We start from the raw sequence: 23305 nt of genomic DNA, 5'->3' as shown, positions 1-23305 counted from the left end.
AACATGATATTCATATTGTATACGATAAAATGTTTTACATAAGAGATAATATTAAATGTCTAAAGTTCAATTCTCACCATTTAAAAAATAAATATAAATAATAAAAATGAGACAATGCCAAAAAAATGAACGCTAAACAAAAAAAAAAAATGTTTTTCACTATTTGGCGATCTCAAACATGATCTTCCCTTCACATATATTTTGGCAAGACCTCCCTAACGGAAACATATCTTTCCAAGGTTACCGCATATAAAGTCACTCTTCTCTATAAATCTGAAGTATTTATTGTAACTTAATTTATATGACAAAAATAAACATGTTAAAAGTTTCTTGACATGACATTCATATTATATACAATAAAATGTTAATTTGTTTATCTTAATACTAATTTTGTTCTTATTGTATATATATATATTTTGTATGATTTAAACGGTTTGATCCATCTCTAAATAATTAGTCATTCTTTTCATCTATCCATTTATTAATAACATCAATTAAATTATCAATCAAAATAAGTTTTTTTTTTAATTATATATATTTAAGATTTTTACTCAATAACTCATCTTTTCATAATCTCAATCTATACAAGGTTATTTAAATAACTTTAATCCAAACATGGCTAGGTAAAAATAAAATAGAATAAATTAAAAATACCAATATATATTTTCCTATAAAGTAGAGGGTTTTATGATTTGAGTGAATTCATGCAATTTACATGTTTGGATCCTTATCATGTAGTACATGATAGATTCCATCGATTTAAACCAACAAGAAAATTGAATTTTAGAAACATAAATAATTCAGTGTTCCTTTGTCCTATTAGAATGACATGGAAATTGGCTATTTTATTTTTTAAAGCTCAATGGTTACAGCAATGATTTATTTTTAATAATATATATATATATATATACAGAGAGAATAAAGATTTCATTTTCAGTTAGAATTTTTAAAAAATAAAACATCATTTTATTATTCCATTATTCGTATAACTCAATTATGAAATAAAATATTTTCTATTTTATTTTTAACTCAATTATGAAATAAAATATTCTCTATTTTATTTTTAATTTATTTATCAGCATATATTACTCCCTTTAAATCTTTTTAATAAAAAAACATTTTTTAAATCAAGATAAAAAATAATGAAACATATAATAACTTTCTTACTTATGCCTCAGTCACACAGAAAGAACCCTAGCTATCTCTCTCAAGTTTGAAATCTTGTGTGTGACTGTGTGAGAGAGAAATAGAGAGGTTTTGTAATTTAGAAATCTTTGATAAAATAAATTGAACTTCTCTTTTTTGTGAAGTATAAGTTGGGGAATTTAGATAGGATAAAGTTTTGAAAATAACTTATTAAATATATATTCATAAACTTATTTATATTTTTTAATTCAAATTATAAAAGCGGGTTTATTTGTGCTTGGGTGATGTATGTGCTGAAACCTAGAAAAGCACTTTTGAAGTACTACACCTATTACTAGACTACTCACCCACTCTTTCTTTTACAAGGGAGAAAATAAAGTTCAGTTTGATTCTAAAACGAGAAATTGAAAAAAAAAGTAATGTTCAAGCAACCAAATGTTCATTGATTTTCAATTCTACATTAAAGTAGTTTGAATTTATTTTTAAATAATCTAATTTTCAATTTTAATAATAAGTCTAGTAACTCAAGTAGAAAAAGTTAGGACTAAAAAACAAAATATCACAAGCTTGATTCTTACTAAAAACTATTTAAGTTGAAATTGAATATGTCCATGAGTGTGGGATAATATGTAAGCTTCCTACAAAATCAGGGGCGGAGTCAGGTACAAGTCGGTCCGGGCTGTAGCACGAGTAGCCCTGAATATCTTGTATGTATTCGTCAGTAACGGTAAATTACCGTCGTTATTGATTATTTTTTGTCGCTGAAAGGCACTAGTGACGGTAAACTTAGTTTATTTTGTTTGTTTATTTGATATTATTATAAAACTAGCCCGGATAAATTTTTTTATAAAAAATTAGCCCCGGTAAGTTTCAAATTCTGGCTTCGCCTCTGTACAAAATCTTAAATGATATTTTTTTTATATAAAATCATTAATTTAAAAATTAAAATAAAATATTTTCTTTCCGGGTAAAAGTTTTTTTTACTAAGAAAATAAACGTGTTTAGTTCAATTCTTAATAAAAAAAAGTTTTAAGTTGAAATTGAGAAGGTTGATGAGTATGAGACCAAAATAATTTCCTAGAAAATCATTAAAACAAATTTTATAAAAAATAATTTAAATTTATTTTATTTGTTTACTGAATTTAAAAAATCAAAGTAAAATATATGCAATACAAGTTGTTGTCACAAGTTAAAATAAAAAAGCACAATCTTAAAAGAAAAAATGAACCATCAAAATAAAAATAAAAACATTCAAAATTTCAAAAGAAAGAGCCTAAATTCATGAGAGAGATTCTAGAAAAATCTAAATAAAAAATAATAATTTATAATTTACTTAGAATGAAATAAAGGTTTTCATCAATAGAATTTTGAATTTCAACTTGTGAGTCTCACAAATAATATTAAATAAATAAAAAAAAAATGTTTCAATTAGAAATTATGTTTGACATCTAACTTTATTAGGAAAATAGTAAACGACTTACTAAAATTTTAGTAGCTTCCATCCTCGGATAAATATCAGCCAACCAGAATTAGGATGACCACCTAAAAATTCAGGACCAAAATATATCTAGATCTTTACTAATTTAATCATTGGGTAAAACCCAAGGCACCAGAATCAAAATGACCACTTAGAAATTCAGAACCTAAACATGTTGAGATTTTACCAACTTAATGTAGTAGTTTCGATTTGTAACAGGAAATGCGATTACCTATAGTGAAGAGGAAAGAACGCCTTTTTTCTTTGTCTGCAAACTTATCATTCGACAAAATAACAATGTAAATAAAGTCCTTCGAAATGGGATATAGTGTCTCAGTCTCAGTCTAGTGTCTGGATTTTCTATTTTGGAACAAGAAGGAATATCCATATCGTTTCTATATTTTCGTTTCACAACTTCGACTTCTTAACTCCTTTTTTCTTATTATGGGAGAGACATGATTGTTTCAGCTCAACCGGATAATACATCTTTTATTTACAGAATTTTGCCAACTTGATACAGTCGCCCAGACTTTCTTATTAATGTGGACTTCACATATAGTTCCACTATGATTTGGGCATCGATAATTAAATAGGTTGTTACACTCGATGTTTTTGAGTTAGAGTGTTTTTTATTTTATTTGCTTTTAATTTGACATTGAGAACTTATGGTTAGACATACGGAATAGGAAATTAAAAAAATAGGTTATCTATACTCAATCTGGAGCACCTCTCCAATTTGTTTCAGGATGAACATTTACTTTTAAGTCATAATATTTTTTGAACTTTTTTTTATATGGATTAAAATCTTTGCACTGGACATTAAAAGTGTTTTAAAATTCAATTTGATGATAAAGTAAATATGTTGAAGTGATTTTCAATTTCATTTTCACGACTCATACTAAATTCACGGTAACTTCGTCCAATTGGTTGCTTATTTTTAATTTTAATGATTTAAGATTCATTATATTTTTTTATAGTTACTCACAAATTTAATTTATCTCATTTTAAGGATATAAATAAAAAAATTATTAACAAGATATTATATAAATTTCAAATTTTTGTTACAATGCATAATTTAAAAATTACAATGTCCTTGTTGAAATTGAGACATTAGTGGTATGAACTCGGATTAGTTTTGACAAAACATTCAAAAATATTTTAAATTATTCAAGTTTCAATTGTATCCCTAATTATTAGTCTTGTTATTTTTTCCATTGTCTTAACTAAAATAATTTGAAGTATTAACTCGGATATTCATGTTGATTTTGTTTCTAGTGATTATATGATATTGGTCTCACCCAGCTTTACATCAAAACGTGATAGGGTTTGAAAACATTTTGGATAGTCGCTCTCTCGCAAAATAGTTCTTAAAAAATTTACTATTTTGCCCCTCCAGATATTTTTTTAATAGTTTTATGTATTTGTTGATTATGAGTTTATTTTTATTTTTGTTTAATTAAAATTTATTTAGTAAAATAGTTTTTAACTTTTTAATATAAGAATATTTGTATTATAATGTTATTAATATTCAATAAAAAAATTATCATGTTTATTATTTTAAAAATTGTTCTTGAAATTTAATTTCAAATAAGTATTTTTTGGTTAACTTTTTTTATTGATTATTTATTTGGTATATAAATACTTTATTTTATCTAAAATAAAAATATATATAATTAAATTTTGATAATATTTTATTAAATAACAAAGTTATTTATTTTAATATAAAATAAATTCCAATAAAATTTAACTATATAATACAATCTAGAAGGACAATCAAAGTCACTTACAATATTTATAAAAAATAATTATAGCTTCTTTTTTATTTATATTAGTTTGACCTTTTTTTAATTTCATTATATTTAATTTAATATATATATATATATATTATATTAATATAAAAACTATTAAAATATTAAATTAGTATACATATAAAAAAAACTTATAAATTAAAAATAAAATTTATGAATTAAAAATCAATTTTTAATTAGACTTGTTCATACCATATATAAAAATAAAAAAATACATCAAAAATTATTTCTCAATTTTTCGCCACCCAACTCAAGCTCAAAATCCAGACTCACAGTAGTTTCGGGTAAGATATTTCGGATTGAAATAAGATCGGATCGGACCCAGTCCGGATCTAATTAAATTCGGATTGAATTAGAAATATCCAAATTATCTAAATAAAATATATTTTTCAATTTATTTATTTTTAAATTATATTTCACTTTAATATAATATTTTTTTTACTTATTTCGGTAATATAGTTTAATCAACCAGATTTTTTTTTACTTTTTAATTAATTAATTTATTTTTAAGATTCGAATTATAAAATAAACAAAATTAATTATAATAGTAAAAAATATTTAATTATATTTTTTTATAATTAAACATATTAAATATTAAATAATAAATTAAGTAATTAGATTTGTTTTAATCCAAGAGGTAAGCATCTGACATAATATGGTTTGGATTAAATTCGAATTGAGTTTATTTCGGATTAAATTAGAATAATCCAATTAATTTAAAATTATTGAATAATTTCAAGTTAACATCTACAAATATATAAATATTTTTAATTTGAATTGTCCAAATCATATTCAATCTAATTCATATTTAAATAAATTTAAGTTGGATTTAATATGAATTAGACAAAAACTAATTGGTTTGATTTGTTTGCTCACCCTAATTTCGGGGACATTATGTTAATGAAAATTGAAAAATATTGAACTACTCACTAATTACTTTTATTTCAAATAAAAGTTGAAAATCTTGAAAAATACTTTAAAAATTGAGCACAAGAATAAATATACAAATTAACAAATTTATCTAGTAAAATAACAAATAAATTAATAAAAGAAGGGTTAATATTGCATAACAAGGTTAAAAAAATATTGCTAAGGGATCTTGGATAAAATTTAAGTATTTCAAAAAGTTTATCATGCCATAAACATTATTTTTTTTTTTAAATAAAAGTGTCACACAAACTCTGACCTTGTTTATGTGAGGTAAAACATATTTAGGAATTACAGTTAGTTATGGTTTGCTTAAAAAAAATTAAAATGAATTTAAATATTTTTGGGTTGTGTTAAATTAAATAAAGAACAAAATATAAATTTAATGATTAGATGAAGGTGTGTTTAACTTTTTTTTTTTAATTTATAAAAGAAAATACTGAACAAAACTGAAGAAAAAAAATAAAATAAAAAATAAATAAATAAAATTGTCCAACAAAATAAGTGATTATCATAACTGTTTAAAAAGACATTTGTTATTAAATATAAATAAATAAAATAATAATTGATTATCACAAATTAATTATTTTTTATTAAAAGACTTTATTATATGTGTTTTTATTAAACGTTGAATTTATACACATTAAAGTGGACATATACAAAAATCAATATTTAGAATAATTAAAAAATAAATAATATGTAAATGAAAAGAATCAATAAAATATAATTTTTAAAATGGTCAAAAAGTAGCTTTTATATAAATAATAATAATATTATTATTTTTGAAATACTTTAAAATTAAATGTTTAAATAAAATAATTATTTATTATAAAATATTATTTAAATATAAAATATATAAATAAATTAAAAAAATAATAATATCCATAAATTAAAAAAATACTAAAACTCATGTCAAACAAAATCTAAAACATAACTAAAATAAAATAAAATATATATAGGGTTGGGCTTAAACCCATTTCATCCCTAAGCTATTTCTGTATTTAATGTGATTTATAATTTGAAGTATATTATCTTTTTATTTTTATTATTATTATTATTATTTTCAAACTTTGAGAAGACATATAACTTATTAAATAGCAATTTTATAATATACATGTATTTTTTTTTCTTCCAGAAAATAGAGCATTTTTAATAGTTCTTTACAAGCTCCATAATTTTAGAAGACTTATTACAACTGTTATTTAATTATTACCTCTTCTACTAAACTATACCTTAGTTTTTCTGATGGAATTTACATTATTAATACTCAATAGTGTAACCAGGATTGGATCTAGTTTTGAGGTGTGTTCCACCCTAAAAATATTTACGTTAAAAATGTAAATTAACCCTTAATTTTTTTTTATAAAAAAAAACAATGAATTCACTAGTTTTTTTCTCAAAAACAGGCAAAATTCTGTGCATCTACACTTTTCATTAATAAAAATTTCAAGAACTTTAAATATATATTTTTTTAATTCAACAAAACTTTAATTATTGGATCATCCTTTAACTCATGTTTAACATTAAAAATATGTATTTAAATTAATATCAAATAATTTAATAAAAAAAATTAACATTTTCTTATCAATTACACCATCAATCAAACTAAAATACTCTATACATTTATAAATTTTATTTAATTATCTAATATAACCCAAGTTTTAACTAATTGAACAAATATTTTATAACAAGCATAACCAAATAAAGCCCATAAGCCCAATATAATATGTAGTTTTGGAAAGCCCATCTTCTATTTTCGTTCTCCGCCGGCGACGGCAGCCTGAATTAATAAATAAAAAATCTCCGACGAAGGCCAAAAACGCAACAAATTAAATATTATCGCAACAATTTCAATTCTTTATTGATTTGATACGAAAAAAACTCTATTCTACAAACTAAAATAATTTTCAACATCTACGATATTTCTTCTTCGCCGGCGCCGGCGAGCAGCAAACCGAAGTCACTTCATCGTCTCCGGCGTCTTCATGATTACAATCACGTAGCCTCTTATTCGTCGAATGACCTCCACTAAACAATCTAGAACTCGATTCATTTTCACAACCGGAATCACTCGTCGTCGCCGGAGGTGGAGTTTCCGGCGACCAAGGTACAACCTGATTTTCTCCTTCTTTTTCTTCCGAATATCCTTGACTAATCGCCGCCGCCGCAACACCTTCTCCCCGTCCGGCGACCTGATTCGAAGCACAGCCAACGCAAACGCAAATCGCGGCGCCAATTCGTGATCCAGAAGCTGTCCATGGCGTTTTAGATTGACAAACGCGACAGAGAAGGGCTCTTGAATGTTTTCCGACGAGGAAATTTGCTGAATGAACTTTCTCGTCGCAGTGTGAACACAACCAAGCTCCGTCGGCTTCACAGTGTAATCTCGCCGGTCGGCTACAAAGTTCGCATGTTTTCATCATCGTTTTTAAGTTGTTTATTTTCTTTCTTTCTTCTTTCTTTGTTTTTTGGCTGTCTGATTCTTATGTTTGTTTGATCTACCGCCTTTGTTTTATACCGTTATGTTAAGGTCTTGTTTGGATTAATAAGAAAAAGTACACTCCCTCCAAGGGATTCGGATATTTTTTTATGGTCCCTTAAATTATACAGATCTGATTTTAACCTACGTGTCACTTCCTAGGAAATCGGATTCGCAAATTTGTTTACCTGGCATTGTTTGGTCCATAAACCCATGTGAGTACCATCAACCCTTCTATTCTTGCTTGACGTGTATAAGTGGGTCCCATCTCAATTACATGTTTTTTTAATCAATTTGTTATTACTTAATAAAATTCACAAATTATTATTTTCCTATATCTATCATGATTCAATTTAATCGAAAAAACATATATAAAATTTTGATTTTTATAAACATGTCGATGTATAAGCAAAATATAAAAAACAACCTAACATAATATATGGTATATAAAAAAATGTAGAGGGTTGATGAAAAAATATGATTCATTAGATATAATAATAACTAGTTTATTATGATTGGATATATGTTTTATTTAAATAATCGAACAAATTCATCTTGAACTTGAAATATTTAAATTAATATTTCTAAAAAGATTGTTTTGCAAATGTATTATGTTAGTATTTTTGTATTTATCTATTTTATTTAAGTTAGTTATTTTAAAATTACTGTACAAATATATGATAAAATATCTAAAAATGTATGAAACTAACATAATATATGATATACTCAATATAATTTTATCAAAAATAATTAATGTATTAGAGTCGAATTTAAATTTATTTAAAAAATTAACCAATTCCATATATCACCAAAACTAACTATATCAAGTTTTATTTATTTATTTTTATATTCTTTATGAAAGAAAGCCTAAAAATGTTTCCACGTGAAATAGCTTTTAAAATAGGGCCCATAAATGTTAGGCTAATTTATTTGCAACCATTCGATGATATGATTCTGTTCTTGGTTATGGCATATCAATTTTGTGGTTGTGATTGGTGTCTAAAATTAATATTTTATTTATCCAAAGAATATCTATTTTGTGGCTATCATTGGATCCACTAACTTTACTCTACGTATCACTTTTGTGGCTGCGGAATATCTACCTTTTTTAAATGATTTGTTTGGTATATATCAACTAAGATTTTGTTTAGATTCATAACTTCATTTATAAATTTATTGTGTTGAAATCAAATTTAAAACTTTTAGTTAGAGTGAATTATTTAAGGTTTAATATTTATCTCGAAATTTTAAAATAATTAATAATACCTCTCTATCTTTCAATAAGAACATCTATTTTGTGGCTGTGATTGAAGAAGAGATGGTAAAGGACGGTTTAGATGATTCCAGGTGGCATTGCCAGGTAGGAAGATGGGCGAATCAGATTTCCTCGGAGAAGTCGACACGTCACTTAAAAAAAAAATCAGATCTCTAAAAAAAATCAATGGACCTTAATATCCGAATCCAGTGGCAGTGGGGCGCCCAACACTTTATTCATGGTGCATCTTACTTTTTTTTTCATATCTTTATTCTTCTTTTATCTTTACATTTTCTTATTTATTATATATAAATTCTCAAATAACTGGTCTTCTCACCAACGTTTTATCATTTTTTTAGAATAAAAAAAAGTCTTTTTATTAATTTATGTATTGGCGTGTTGATCCACCCAAAAAAATTAAATTGTTAAATTTAAAAAATAAAAATAAACGTTACAAATTAACTATATAAATAAACATTTTAACCCATTAAATTAATAAAAATTTATATATATATATATATATAAACAGTACTATGAAAACTTTCTTTTCAAAATATAATTATGTAAGACATGACTAATATTGTTAAAAAAAAATTTAAATATAATATATGTTATTATTTGTACAACTTAATATATAAACACACAACTCTATAATTTGTGTATGACTTCGATTATATATTAATGTTAAATTGTTAGAAAGAATGAACATTTTCATTAAACTCAATTTTCTTATATCTAACTTTCGATTATAGAGTGACTTAAAAAGAATAAATAGTTTTAAATTTTGTTGTGAATAGATATATTTTAATAAATATAATATATTAGTAGTTTTATTCTGCATTGAGTTCAATTATTTAGATAATAACTTCTTATTTAAAAAAAAATGTAAGTTTGCTAAATATACTTTAAAAATTGAAATTTCTTCAAATTATTAATATTCTTTACCTAATGAAAAAGTAAGTCATGTATAAATATATTTTTAATTAATAATGAATAATAGTAAAAATAATGTATAAAATTAATCCACGTTGAATTTATAATATATTTTTTATCTACACAAAATATTAATTTTTAAAGTATATTTATGTGCAAGTTACTCAATAAATAACATAATGAATAATAAATAAATAAAAATCCAACCAAGAAGCCTCAGGATAAAAGGCCCATAAATAATTGTAGATGGGTCGGCCCATTTAGAGTGGGTTTTGTTTTGAACAGAACGATAATTAGTACTTTTGCAACGGCAATTGACCTAAAGGAGAGAGTCTTCAAGCCCAATATATGATCGTGTAATTTATAACAAATATATATATAATAAAATAAATCTTTAACAGAGATTCTTGGCTTCAAACTACAAACCAATAAATAATCTTAAAAATAAACCAATTTTCAGTAATTGATTCATTGTATTGTGATTTAAAAAATGGACTTAGCTGATGATTATATAATGTAAAACTCTTTTACAATAAAATTCATTTTAATCAATGTTACCATCGTCAATTCATCTTCATCAATGTCACCATTTTCACGATTTCCCATATTACATTTAAAATATTAAAACATTTTGAGTTGATTGTTTATTTGTCATATTTATTATCTCTCAAGAAAGTTTATGAAAAGTAATTTTAAACATAATACTTTGGAATTTAATAGATTTTGTGTTTGGATTTTCTTTTGTAAAGTTCAAGTATTATAATTTTTGAAATATTAATCATTTTTATACTTTATTGATATTATTAATTTATAGCGATCCATTATCGACCATGACCATATTTTGGACTATTCACACCGAAAATTCGGCGAGTATTTATTTATTTATTTATAGGTATAAGTTAGTTTAGATAAACATGTTAATAATCCAAATCAAATGATTGTTGAAAGTAGTTACAAATTAAGAATGTTTAGTGTCAACTAAAGAAAGTGTTTGGTTGTGGGTATCTCTTCTTCCATTCCATTTGTCTTTCTTGTTGTTCTTATCTTGTGTGAATGTTGTCAATGAGCTGTCTTGTTCTTCTTTTGTCTGAGTTTGGAGAAAGAAATGACCTAATCCGAAGCTTCTTCTCTTTTACCTTCAAAGTAGCTATCTTTATCACTCAATTAATTGTCCCCACTCCCCCATTGATAAACCAACATCTTCTTCTTCTTTTTTATCACTACAAACAAGACTGAATTCAGCTAGCCTTCCATGTTCCAATGGCAGTGGCAATGACAATGACAAGTAAGAAGTGATATCATCTTTTCTTTGAGAGAATAAAAGATTTTTTATATACATTTGAAACAACTTCATTAATTTATGAAAACTGTTGTTAACTTTGGTTTGTAATTAATGTATATTAACTTTATAGTGTTTTTCCCAATGTCACTATCTTATAGACTAAATGACTGATTAGTACAAGTTTTTTTTTCAAATAAAAAATAGTCTTAATTTTTTCAAATAGTTAAATGCCCATCTTTGACTTGAGTTTAGCCCTCTTTCTATCCTAAACCTCTATCCTAAACCTCTTAGAATCACAAAGAGTGATTGTGATAGTTATATGACAATTTAGTTAAGTAATTAGTTAGTCTATTAAGCTTAAACTAGTAAGTCTAGGATTTCAGGCCCCTTTTAGGCTAATTTTATGCATGTTATTTGTCGCTCCACGTTAGAACTCTCTTTAACTGGCTTCTTTATGGCTAAACCCTTTTTTAACCCCGACTTAATCGTAAGCTTCATCCTCAACTTTTGACGGGTTCAAGAGTTTGGTTCGACTAAGACTGCTTCATCCTCAACTTTTGGACGAGTTCGAGAGTTTGATTCGACTGAGACCGGTGTCTCATTGTGTTCAGATGGGGATGCGGATTTGAATAACCCTAGAGCTAGAGTTTGTTAAGAAAATAACTTTAAAGAGAAACACCGGGAAGTAGGAAAGTTTAAAGAAGTAAAACAACACAAGAACAACATAAAAAAATCACAAAACATGAAAATAAAAAAAATATAAACGTGTCGCCCAACATACCGTATTCATGGATTCTCGAGGAGGACATCGACTTCATAAATATCAGAAAACGTCATAATCATATTTTATCGATTTTTGGAATTTCACTTGGGATATCATCCCGAATAGTCACCATTTCTATCGCACAGGAGATTTTTTTTAACGTATCTCATAATAATAGCATTATTAATGATGCGAATCAAATTACTACGATAATTCAAGGTTCAACCGTTTATTTTGAGTTAGATAGTCTAAAAAAAAATAACGAGAGGATAGAAACCAAAAAATTTAGGTGGCTCAATCAAATCTTTCAACAAACTACCCAAAAAAGGATCGGGTTAATATTCACAAAAAAAAAATGCAGATAAAAAATAATCTCAGTCAATAACTCTCCCTTGCTACCTTCATCAAACAAGGTAAATAAAAGATTTCAATGAATATGAAGGAATCTAGAATCATTAATGCACAAATTGGTGATCTAATAAACATGAAGTATAAATTAAGGTTTCTAATGAAAACAAACTCATTAAGAACATTGGATCATCATACATTCAAAAGAGATTAAGAGAACAAGAAAGCTACATCACTTATGATTATTAGAACAAAGTATATAAACTCACTAATATTTTTGAAAAACAAGTAAACTCACTAAATATTAAATCCATATAACTAGTATGAAGAAAGATATAGAGAATTAATCAAAATCATATATGCATATGATCAAGAAAACCATCTTCATATTGGAATTTGTAGTCATCAATAAGACCAGGGCTCAATCTCAACATGAGAATACAAAATTCCATTTGATTAAGAGCTCCATCTCCATCCAAATCTCCTTCTTCCAACATACACAATATCTCATCATCTCTCATATCATCCAATCCCAAAACAATACTGTTCATCTTCAAGCTCTCAAATGTTATTAAACCCTTCTCCACATCCATCAATAAGCAAAACCCATTGCAGAGTTCTCCCAAGAATGCCTCTGCACCCAACATATGAATCATTGAAGGGAAGTAATCTTCAAATTGGCACAATGGATCTTCCATAATCACACTCAAAGCCATAAAGATCCAAGCTTTTAACTTTTCAAGTACAGATTGATTAGAGCTAGCTATGGAGATGAAAGAAGACAGATATGGAGGGTAAACTTATATAGAGAAAGATTGGAGGAAAGAGATTGAAATACGTAAATGGGAGCTTCTTGAGAGGTTCACAATTTTAACTTCTTTCAGATTTTTATAGAATAGGATTAGGCTGATTGGCCTGTTTCCAGGAAATTGCAGGGAATTCATCAATGGGTGTTTTATGTTCAAATATGAATATGATTGAAATAAAGAGGAATGAGTGTTTTTTAAAGGGAATCCTAACAAGAAAATATTTGGTTTGCACATAAGCCAATAATTAATTCTTTGGATCTAACAAAATCACGTGTTGGATTTTTATGTACCTTTTCTCTTTCTAGTGAAAAATAAATAAATTTAAATGAAGTTTCCTACCATTCATACTTGGGGTTATTTTTTTTCTTCTTTTAAAGCTAGTCTTACTTCTATTTCAAGTTAAGACAACTTGAGAATGAATTAGTTATTTTTGATTTTTTAAAAAGCTTATGATATATGGGTTACATATTGAAAACCATGATTTCAACTTTTTATAAAACAAATGTTGATGAATTAATCAAGAGACAATAAAGTTATCCATGGAATTCTTAGAGATCACAAAATCAATGATCAATAAAATGATGCTTTAACTATATAACAAAGTGAACTATAATGGAAGGAAAGGGAGCCATGTCTAATGTTTTGGCTCTAAATATTTAATTTCAGTGTTCTTAAGTCATTTTCATTCTTTTAATGTTAGATGCCCGTGTTATTCAATAGAAATAGATAATAAATAACATGTGTTATAACTTGTAATTTATATGTTTTTTAATGTTTCGTCGAGGTTTGTGCGACGAAAGGAAATAATTCAAATAGTTAGTTTAAAAATAACATCAACATAATAAAAAAAATTGATATTTTTCTTGTAAAAAAAATATCAACCTAATTTTACTGTAATTCAATCTATATAATTAAAAGGAGAAGAAGAAGTTTATTTACTTATCTTTAAAATAATATTATTTTCAAAACCCTAGTCTGAAATTCTGAATACTCGTCCAAATAAATTACATGTCAATAATAATTTTTTCGTATTGATATTTGAGGATGCAATTGGAAAAAATAATATTATATAGTTACAAAGTTCAAGAAATAATAATATTATACATGTAAAGATTTATCCCATTCTCTTCCCATGCTCCAAAAGAATATTTACAATAAACAAAAAATGATATATATTGATATCATTTTAATAAAGAAAACATTATTAAAATTAATAAATAAAATGCATTTCACAGCCATAATAACAATAATAATTTGTATAGATTATGTTTTAAATTATTAGAAGTTGTAATTAACATAATCTATACTAATTAGTCAATAAGGGAGAAATCCCTAGTCATTGGCATGTATTACAAAGACAAATTTTAAATGCATGATTGTATTATATTTAAGATTAATCAGATGTAAATACATATCAAGTATGTTAACACATGTACCTACTTGGGATTAATTGTACGTAACATATTGTTGGTCAATTACTTGTTAAACTAAAGACCATTTTTCGGACACAATGCACTCGATACTTGTTAAACTTAAAATCCAAGCTTGTTTCTTTATACAAAACTTTCTTTTAATCACACCCAACATCATAACACCGCGCCAATTCATCCATAGAAGGTTGACGAGGTTGTTAGCAATGAGGAAAATTCTCAATAACCTAAAAGACTAAGTAAAGGACCAATGTCTATTTGAAAGATGACCAGGGCTATTAGTTAGTTCATCATAGGATTATGTTGTTATAATTAACAGAACTTTTGGAAGTTTTGTCATTTGGTTTTGTTTTTGTGATTTGGAGTAATTAATATGTAATTATCAGATACGTCTATAATCTTCAAATTAATTTGTTTATTAATTCACTAATGTAGCTTAGTGTCAAAAATCTTAATTAAAAGATAAAAAGTCCAAATTAAAACACCTTACACTAAAATAGGGTTATGAATATAGGAGGTTGTACTACTTCATAAATTAAAAAATATACTTACTTTATTAATACACTTAAAAACAACTTGTTATTTTCAATTTCTATAACAATTTCATTACTCACCCATTGTTAATAAATCATAATTGTTACTACCTTCTTATTATATAATAATTTATTTTATGAACGACTTAATTGAAGCTAGAATTGCACCATTGTCGAGTCATGGAGATAATGAGAATAAGAATAAAGAAGATAGATTTCTTTATTCCGATTCAAGAATGATTTACGATAATTTCTTTTATGTATGAGATACAAGGAAGTTTCGAGTAAAACTCTCAAATATTTCAAATACATTTTAACTTTTTCAAATTAGGGGTTGTTTGGGAAATATTTTGAATGAACGAAATGTTTTTTAGATGTGAATCTCAATTCTCAAACAAGTATTTTTATCACTATAAAGAATTTAGGATCCTGAAAGTTTGAATGTAGATTAGCTTATCTTTCATTTTTTCCAGTATTGTAACTGTTTGATATATTAATGCTGATCTAATGATTTGTAGTTAATTAATTATTGAGCTTAAGCAATCAATAGTAGTAAATTTGTCATTAAAAAAATTAGAACATGAGGATTTATGAATAATTAAACCATGTGTGTGTATATGTAAACATTTTAATATATATTAAGTGTCCCATTTGGACCGGTTCTCATTATTAATACATGTCCTAGGAAGGTTCAATTTTGTCTATATCTCATTGAATATTTCTGTCCTCTTCTTCTCATTACTGTTTACACGTCCAATTTCATTTTTCTTCTTCTTCCATCCATCCATGAATGATTGACAGGGTTTATTTGAAAACATTTTTTAGTTGAATGAGTAGTCTTTATTTGGATGAGAAAAAAAAGTTAATATATTTATAATTAAGTTATCTATTGTAATATTATCTTTTCCAAATCTAATTTTCAAATAAAATTTTGACAATTTATAGACATTTTCTCGAATATTCGATTCAAGCATGTGACAAAATAATCGACTTGATGCCACAAAATAGAGATCAAATTAGATCCCACTTCTCCAAATATAAATATATTGACCTAATTTCTAGAAATGGACTTGATGCTTATGAATAATAGTTGTTTGACTCAATTTCTCCATATTAATTTGATTTTAGAAAGAGGTTGTAAAGGAATTTAACTTAACTTGTAATTTAGGGAAATGAATACACTGTACCAAAAGAAAAGAAACAAATTTTAGGCACATCTCAAAGAGACACGAAGTAATTGAAATTGAATATTTCGGAAATGGTATCGTGTGGTAGCAAGATGATGGTTAATTGTACGTTAAATGATGTTATATCATTCGAATCGTCATAAAAAATGAAGAAAATCGATGGCAGCGGGAGGCGGGTAATGCTTTCAAAATGAAAGATGTATGGTTAGGACATTGGAGCCAATGCAAACAATATTGTGGCATTGTTTGATGAATGCACCTCTTTTATCATTAATTATTAACTAAAATACATTTATCTGCTAATTTTAAATGATAAAATTATTTCACTAATCTATATATTTAATATATCACAAATTTATGATGAAACCCTTATAAAACATTGAAGTATAAGCTAAAACCCAACAACAAAAGACTCAAAACAAAAATGGGCCCTAAACAAAAAGATTCATTAATCTATATATTTAATATATCACAAATTTATGATGAAACCTTTATAAGACATTGAAGTATAAGTTAAAACCCAACAATAAAATACTCAAAACAAAATTGGGCCCTAAACAAAAAGAAATAGAGAGCCTCATTGACAAATATAATGAAAATTGATGTTTTTCTTTATTAAGTTCTCTTTTTTTTCATATAAATATTCACATAGCTTTAATATATATATATATTAATTTTTTTTCTAATTGGACACTATTTTTGCCCCTATCTAAGAGTTAAGCGAAAAGTTTTTACACCTCACCCTATTATATTAAAATACTTTAACTTGAGAATTGAATTAGTGATTTTTAAATATAACTCTTACTTTTATTTATTTTAATTAAAAAGAATTAACATGATAACTCACAACCATGACTTCCGCTTCAATTCAAAGCGTTTTTAGTTGTAATCGAATCCATAATTCTTTAGTCTTTTAAGTTGACTCTTACCACTGATTTCTTAATTTATCTTAGTGAATTAACCTTATAAGAAGTTTAGTAAAAAAAAATAAAATTGTTTAAACTTGTTAGAGGATAAAAACTTGTCCCTTTCTATTAGGGCAATGGCATCTTTATTCTTCCTAATGAGCCTAGTATCCTCCTCCTCACTTGCTTCTATAATTCCATTCTCATTTGACTCTCACTATTTTGTTTATACTTTGTCTAATTATAACATTTTAAAAATTATTTAAACTAAATAATTTGAATAACCCAAACAATTAATTTTTCCATCAAATTATGATTATTTGAAAAAAAAGAGAAAATATAAGGAATTTTTTTTTTTTAAAAACCACTTTTAAATGATTCATGCAAATTAAATCAAAATTATTTAAGCACAGCATAAAAATTGAAAAACTAAATAATCGTCACATTTTTTTTTTAAATCACATTTTTTAAATTAAAAAAAGTAAATTGTGTTTGATAATTTGACTTATCACTTATTATAACACATATTTATAATCACTTATTATTATAAACTTAAGTGAAAACATATTAAAAATAATAAGTTAAAATATGAAACTTATTTTAAAATTGAAAATCTAAACGCGCTACTCATTTTAAATTTAATAAAATTATTGTTATATATTATAAAGTCGTATTATTTTTTCATTTATTTTTCTCTCTTTTTATTTTTTTTATGATAATTCAACTAATTTTTTTTCTTATATTATAAGTAAAACAAACATTATTAACTAATTATTAAATAAAAAATAAGTAATATATATATATATATATATATATTATCTCATATTTAACGGTTATTTATAAATATAAAATCGTATTAATTTTTCAATTTTTTCAAATTATAAGGAAACAAACTCCTTCTATTTTTTAGATAAAAAAATATATATATAGTTAACAAATTATAATTTAATATACTAGTTAACAAAATATATTATTTATTTTAATTTTTTATTTAATATATTAAATTATATATATCAATATATTAAGTTTATTAATCAATAAAAGTCTTATATATATATATATAAAGTATAATAATCTAGATATATTTGTTTAAGATATCAATTTTAGATATTATCAAACTAACTGAAATATTGAATACTTAAAATTCAATATTAAATATTCCGATCTTAATTTTCAATTTTATCAAACATAACTTAAATATTTTATAAATTATTAAAGAAAAATTTATTACTCTCAAGATTTTCTAACAGTGCTGGTTCAGACAATGTTTTGTCAACCAATTGCCAAGTTCATTTGCACTTCTCAGGATAAATTAGACTTTGAATTGCAGGTGACAAGTCAATTTGGTTTATTATCTTGAATAACATGCATGTTTGAGACTCCAATTACTCTCTTAGAGTCTTCAAGGATGAAAGATGTCACATTTATTTATGTCTAATTCGAAAATGACACGACCCTATTCATTATCAACAACTAACCACTTGACTTGTTCTATTACTATTACCTCCAAAATCACACGACTCTATTGATTATCAACACCTAACCACATGACTTGTCCTATTATTGTTACCTCCAACACAATTAGGTTAAAAAATGTATAATTGTGGAAAGTACCCAAAGTAGAGTACTCACTAATCCTGAATAATGATTCATGATGAATTATTTGAATTAAATTAATTTTATTAATTAAATGAAAATGATATTTGGGTAAATGAAATTCACACCATATTCAAATATGAATTAATGGTGAAATTTAATCTCAATAAAATTCATACTAAATTCAAATGTAAATTAATGGTGAAATTTAATCTAAATAAAATTCACACCAAATTCAAATGTAAATGTTAATTAGTGGTGAAATTTAATTCAAATGAAAATAAATTTGTTAATTGTTACAATTAACATTGAATGAGACAATTAACAAGTTATTAATTGTTATTATAACTACAAAATACTTATTGATAAATGTAACTTGCATGAATAATGAAAATGCAAACAAATGTGATTTCACATACTTCAGAACAAAAAAAGAATTTTTTTCTTCATTTTATTAAATAATTTAGTATTTTTTTATAATCATTGAGTTGTATTGATATTATATTTACGTATAATTGTTACGAGATAAGATTACCAACAAAAGCATTTGATCCATTGATTGTCAATAAGATGTCATAATGATTTTGATCTATCCGATAGTGATGGGCCGGCCCTGGGGTAAGCCCAGCAAGCCCTTGGGCTAGGGCAACCCACTCCCGAGGACAGCCCATTTGTTAAAAATATCAAAATATTTAGATATATTTATTACAATTTTAAACATAAATGGTATTAGCTTAGTGGTTCAAGTTATACATTTAAAGTTTCAATGTGGTTACTACCGAAGCTAGGGCAGCCCAAACCTCGGGGCCGGCTCCTATACATCCATCGCGAGGAATGACAGCCCTCAATTCTCCAAAACAGTTGAGAAAACTATGTCATTCTAACATTGAATCTCAAAACATTGTTAGGAGGTTAAGAATAGGAAACATAAAATTATGATTATCGAATAAGTCGAAATCAATATCAATCTGAATACTCTTTCGTTACGAAGTTTTAATTTTTTTTTCTTTATTTGATGCCCAATTGACTTTTTTTTTTAAGTTTCATAGATCATTAATTTATCTTATAACATTTTAAATATTATTTTAATTATTTAACTTAAATAATTTAAATAGTTTATAACGTATAATATGATTATATGAAAATAATAAAAAAAAACATGAGAGCTAAATAAAAATATTTAAAAAAACTTTAAATGAGTAAAATTGAAATAAAAAAATATAAGAAAAACTAAAAATAGTCCTAACATTTTTTAATTGAAAAATATCACATTCCTCTTTAAAAATAAAGATTCAAAGATGTATAACCCATGTGAAAAGAGTAGGAAGATATTAAAATTCAATTATTTGATTCTAATTAAATTAGGAATATTTAATTAAACAAATTTGATTCTAATAAAAATATTGTGATGATTTAATTAGGTAGATTTCAGATCCCTTCCTTATCTACTACATTGTATATATGAAAGTATTAGTCATCATCTTAATGACAGATAATTAAATACAAAATCTTTTTTCTTCAACTTCTCTAATCTTTCTTACTGTCCATATTATCTCAATTTTTCATAATTAAACATCGTTTTAAATTTATAATCATTTTAAAAACAATCTAGGCTCATGTCCTTCCATTACAAGTATAAATAAAATTCACATTTACAAAGTAAAAAAAAAAGACAATACTCACCTCTTTGTCGCCGCCATAGTCATCTTTTTCGTCGACAATATCTATAGTCTAAATATGAGGAACTTCAATGGTTGCGACAACTTAATGGTCGTCTTACTCCTCTCATTCAACATTATTTTTGTATTCATAAAAAAAAATATAACAAATTTGATAAAGAGACATTCATTTAACTTTTTTCTCATTAATTTACCGATTTTACCCTCATTTTTCGGTCAATCAAAAGTATCATTTCTTACATAATAGATATCTCATACTACAAAACTCGTAACCTCACTTTTGCTCCCAACTATTTCAAAAGTACCAACATCTTTTATTTCATTTTTGACAAACCAACAATCTCATCATATCACTAACCTCCTTACCTTAACTTTTCGGTAGACTAATAATCTCATTCATATATTTAACCACCAATATTTTTTTTTGTTTTCCAATTAATCTCTCATCTTATCCCTCGACAAACTAATCAAAAATATCATATAATTGGCAAACCAATGTTACTGGTTTCTTATCACTCGACAAACCAACCACAAATCTTAATCACACTTTCACACACCTCTTATCCCTCAGCAAACCAGACACCAATTTCATTCGACTTCTAATCTCGTGACCTAACGATCTTTTTTTACCAACCTCTTATCCCTCGATGAACCACATCGCAATCACACTTTCACGTCTCTTATATCTCGACAAACCAACCACAAATCTCAATCACACTTTTACACATCTTTTATCCCTTGACAAACCAATCACCACTCACAATCACACTTTCACACGTCTTTATCTCTCGACAAACCACATTTCAATCAAACTTTCACAAGTCTCTTATCCTTGGCAAACCAATGTATCAATCTCTTATCCCTCGACAAACCAACCACCAAATCTCAATCGACATCTTATCAATTGGCAAACCACATCATAATCTTAATGTTACCGACCTCTTATCCCTCGACAAATCAACCATCAATCTCAATCGACTTCTCTAATCTCATAACCTTACTTCAGCACCCAACTATCTCAATAGTACCAACATAGTTTACCTTCACTTTTGATAAACCAATAATCTCATCATATCACTAATCTCTTTACCTTAACTTCATCGGTAGACCAATAATTTCATTCATATATTTAACCACTAATATTTTTTGTTTTTCAACTATTCTCTCATCTTACTAATCTCTCATCTTATCCATCGACAAACCAACCATAAATCTCTTATCATTGACAAACCAATATTACCGATCTCTTATCCCTCGGTAAACCAACCACAAATCTTAATCAAACTTTCACACCTTTTATCCCTCGGCAACCAACCACCAATTTCAATCGACCTCCCATACACTTTTACACGTCTCTTTTCTCTCGACAAACCAACCACCAATACTAATCACACTTTCACACTTTCAAACGCCTCTTATCCCTCGACAAACCACATATTAGTCACACACTTTCAAAACTCTCTTATCCTTGGCAAACCGATTTTTTATCGACCTCTTATCCCTCTTAGCAAATCAACCATCAAATCTCAATCAACCTCTTATCCATCAACAAACTACAACCCAATGTTATCGGCCTCTTATTCATTGGCAAACCAACCACCAATCTCAAATGACCTCTAATATCGTGACCTCATGATCTTTTATTACCGACCTCTTATCCCTCGACAAACCACATCTCAATTACACTTTCACGTCTCTTATCCTTTGACAAAACAACCAAAAATATCAATCATAATTTCACAAGTCTCTTATCCTTGACAAACAAATATATTATCGGCCTCTTATCCTTCAACAAACTAACTACCAAATCTCAATCGACCTCTTATCCATCAGCAAACCATATCCCAATCCTAATGTTATTGAGCCTCTTATCCATCGACAAATCAACCATCAATCTCAATCGACATCTCTAATCTCCTGACCTCACGATCTATCGGCCTCTTATTCATCTCAGCAAACCAATCACCAAATCTCAATTGACATCTATATTCTTGTCCCAATGTTATCGGTCTTTTTCCATCGGTAAATCAACCATCAATCTCAATCGACATCTCTAATCTCGTCGGCTTCTTATCTCTCGGAAAACCACACATTAATATCAATCGACCTATAATCTCGTAACATCGCGATCCTTTGTTATAAAACCTCTTATCTCATTTGACCTCTTATCAATAAACAAACCACGTCCCAATCCCAATGTTACTAAGCCTCTTATCATTCGACAAATCAACCATGAATCTCAATCGACCTCTCTAATCTCGTGACTCACGATCCTTTATTACTAGTCTCTTATCCTTCTCAACAAACCACCACCAAATCTCAATCGACCTTTATATTCTTGTCCTAATGTTATCGACATCTTATCCCTTGACAAATCAACCACCAATATCTCAATTAACGTCTATATTTTCGTCACATTGTTATCGATCTCTTATCCCTCGGCAAATCAACCATTAATCTCATTTGACCTCTCTAGTCTCATCGGTCTTTTATTTCTCGGCAAACCACACCTCAATATCAATCAACCTCTAATCGCATGACATCACGATCCTTTGTTATCAACATTTTATTTCTCATCAAATCATCCACCAATCTCAATCACACGTTCACACGCTTCTTATCTCTCGGTAAACTAACCATTAATCTCAATCAAGTTTTAACCTCATTACCTCATACTTTGGTCAATCAAATAAATGATTCATATATTTTAACTATAAATATCTCATTTGTTACCGGCCCCTCATCCAC

General features: G+C 26.4%; 2 protein-coding genes across 2 annotated transcripts; both read right to left on the bottom strand.

Moving 5' to 3' along the window:
* Positions 1-7242: 7242 nt before the first annotated feature.
* LOC124910690 (B-box zinc finger protein 32-like) lies at positions 7243-7831 on the bottom strand. The gene is made up of 2 exons (XM_047451365.1): positions 7407-7831; positions 7243-7376 (listed from the first exon to the last, which is right to left on the bottom strand). Exons 1-2 carry the CDS (start codon positions 7779-7781, stop codon positions 7266-7268), a joined length of 486 nt encoding a protein of 161 aa, XP_047307321.1. The 5' UTR covers positions 7782-7831; the 3' UTR covers positions 7243-7265.
* A 4832-nt stretch (positions 7832-12663) lies between these two features.
* LOC124910221 (calcium-binding protein KRP1-like) lies at positions 12664-13267 on the bottom strand. The gene has a single exon (XM_047450840.1). The coding sequence runs from the start codon at positions 13132-13134 to the stop codon at positions 12772-12774; it is 363 nt and encodes a 120-aa protein (XP_047306796.1). The 5' UTR covers positions 13135-13267; the 3' UTR covers positions 12664-12771.
* Positions 13268-23305: the final 10038 nt, after the last annotated feature.

The sequence above is a fragment of the Impatiens glandulifera genome, chromosome 7 (genome assembly GCF_907164915.1).
Source record: "Impatiens glandulifera chromosome 7, dImpGla2.1, whole genome shotgun sequence".
In the NCBI taxonomy this organism is placed as follows: Eukaryota; Viridiplantae; Streptophyta; class Magnoliopsida; order Ericales; family Balsaminaceae; genus Impatiens; species Impatiens glandulifera.
This window is presented reverse-complemented; position numbering and strand designations above follow the sequence as displayed.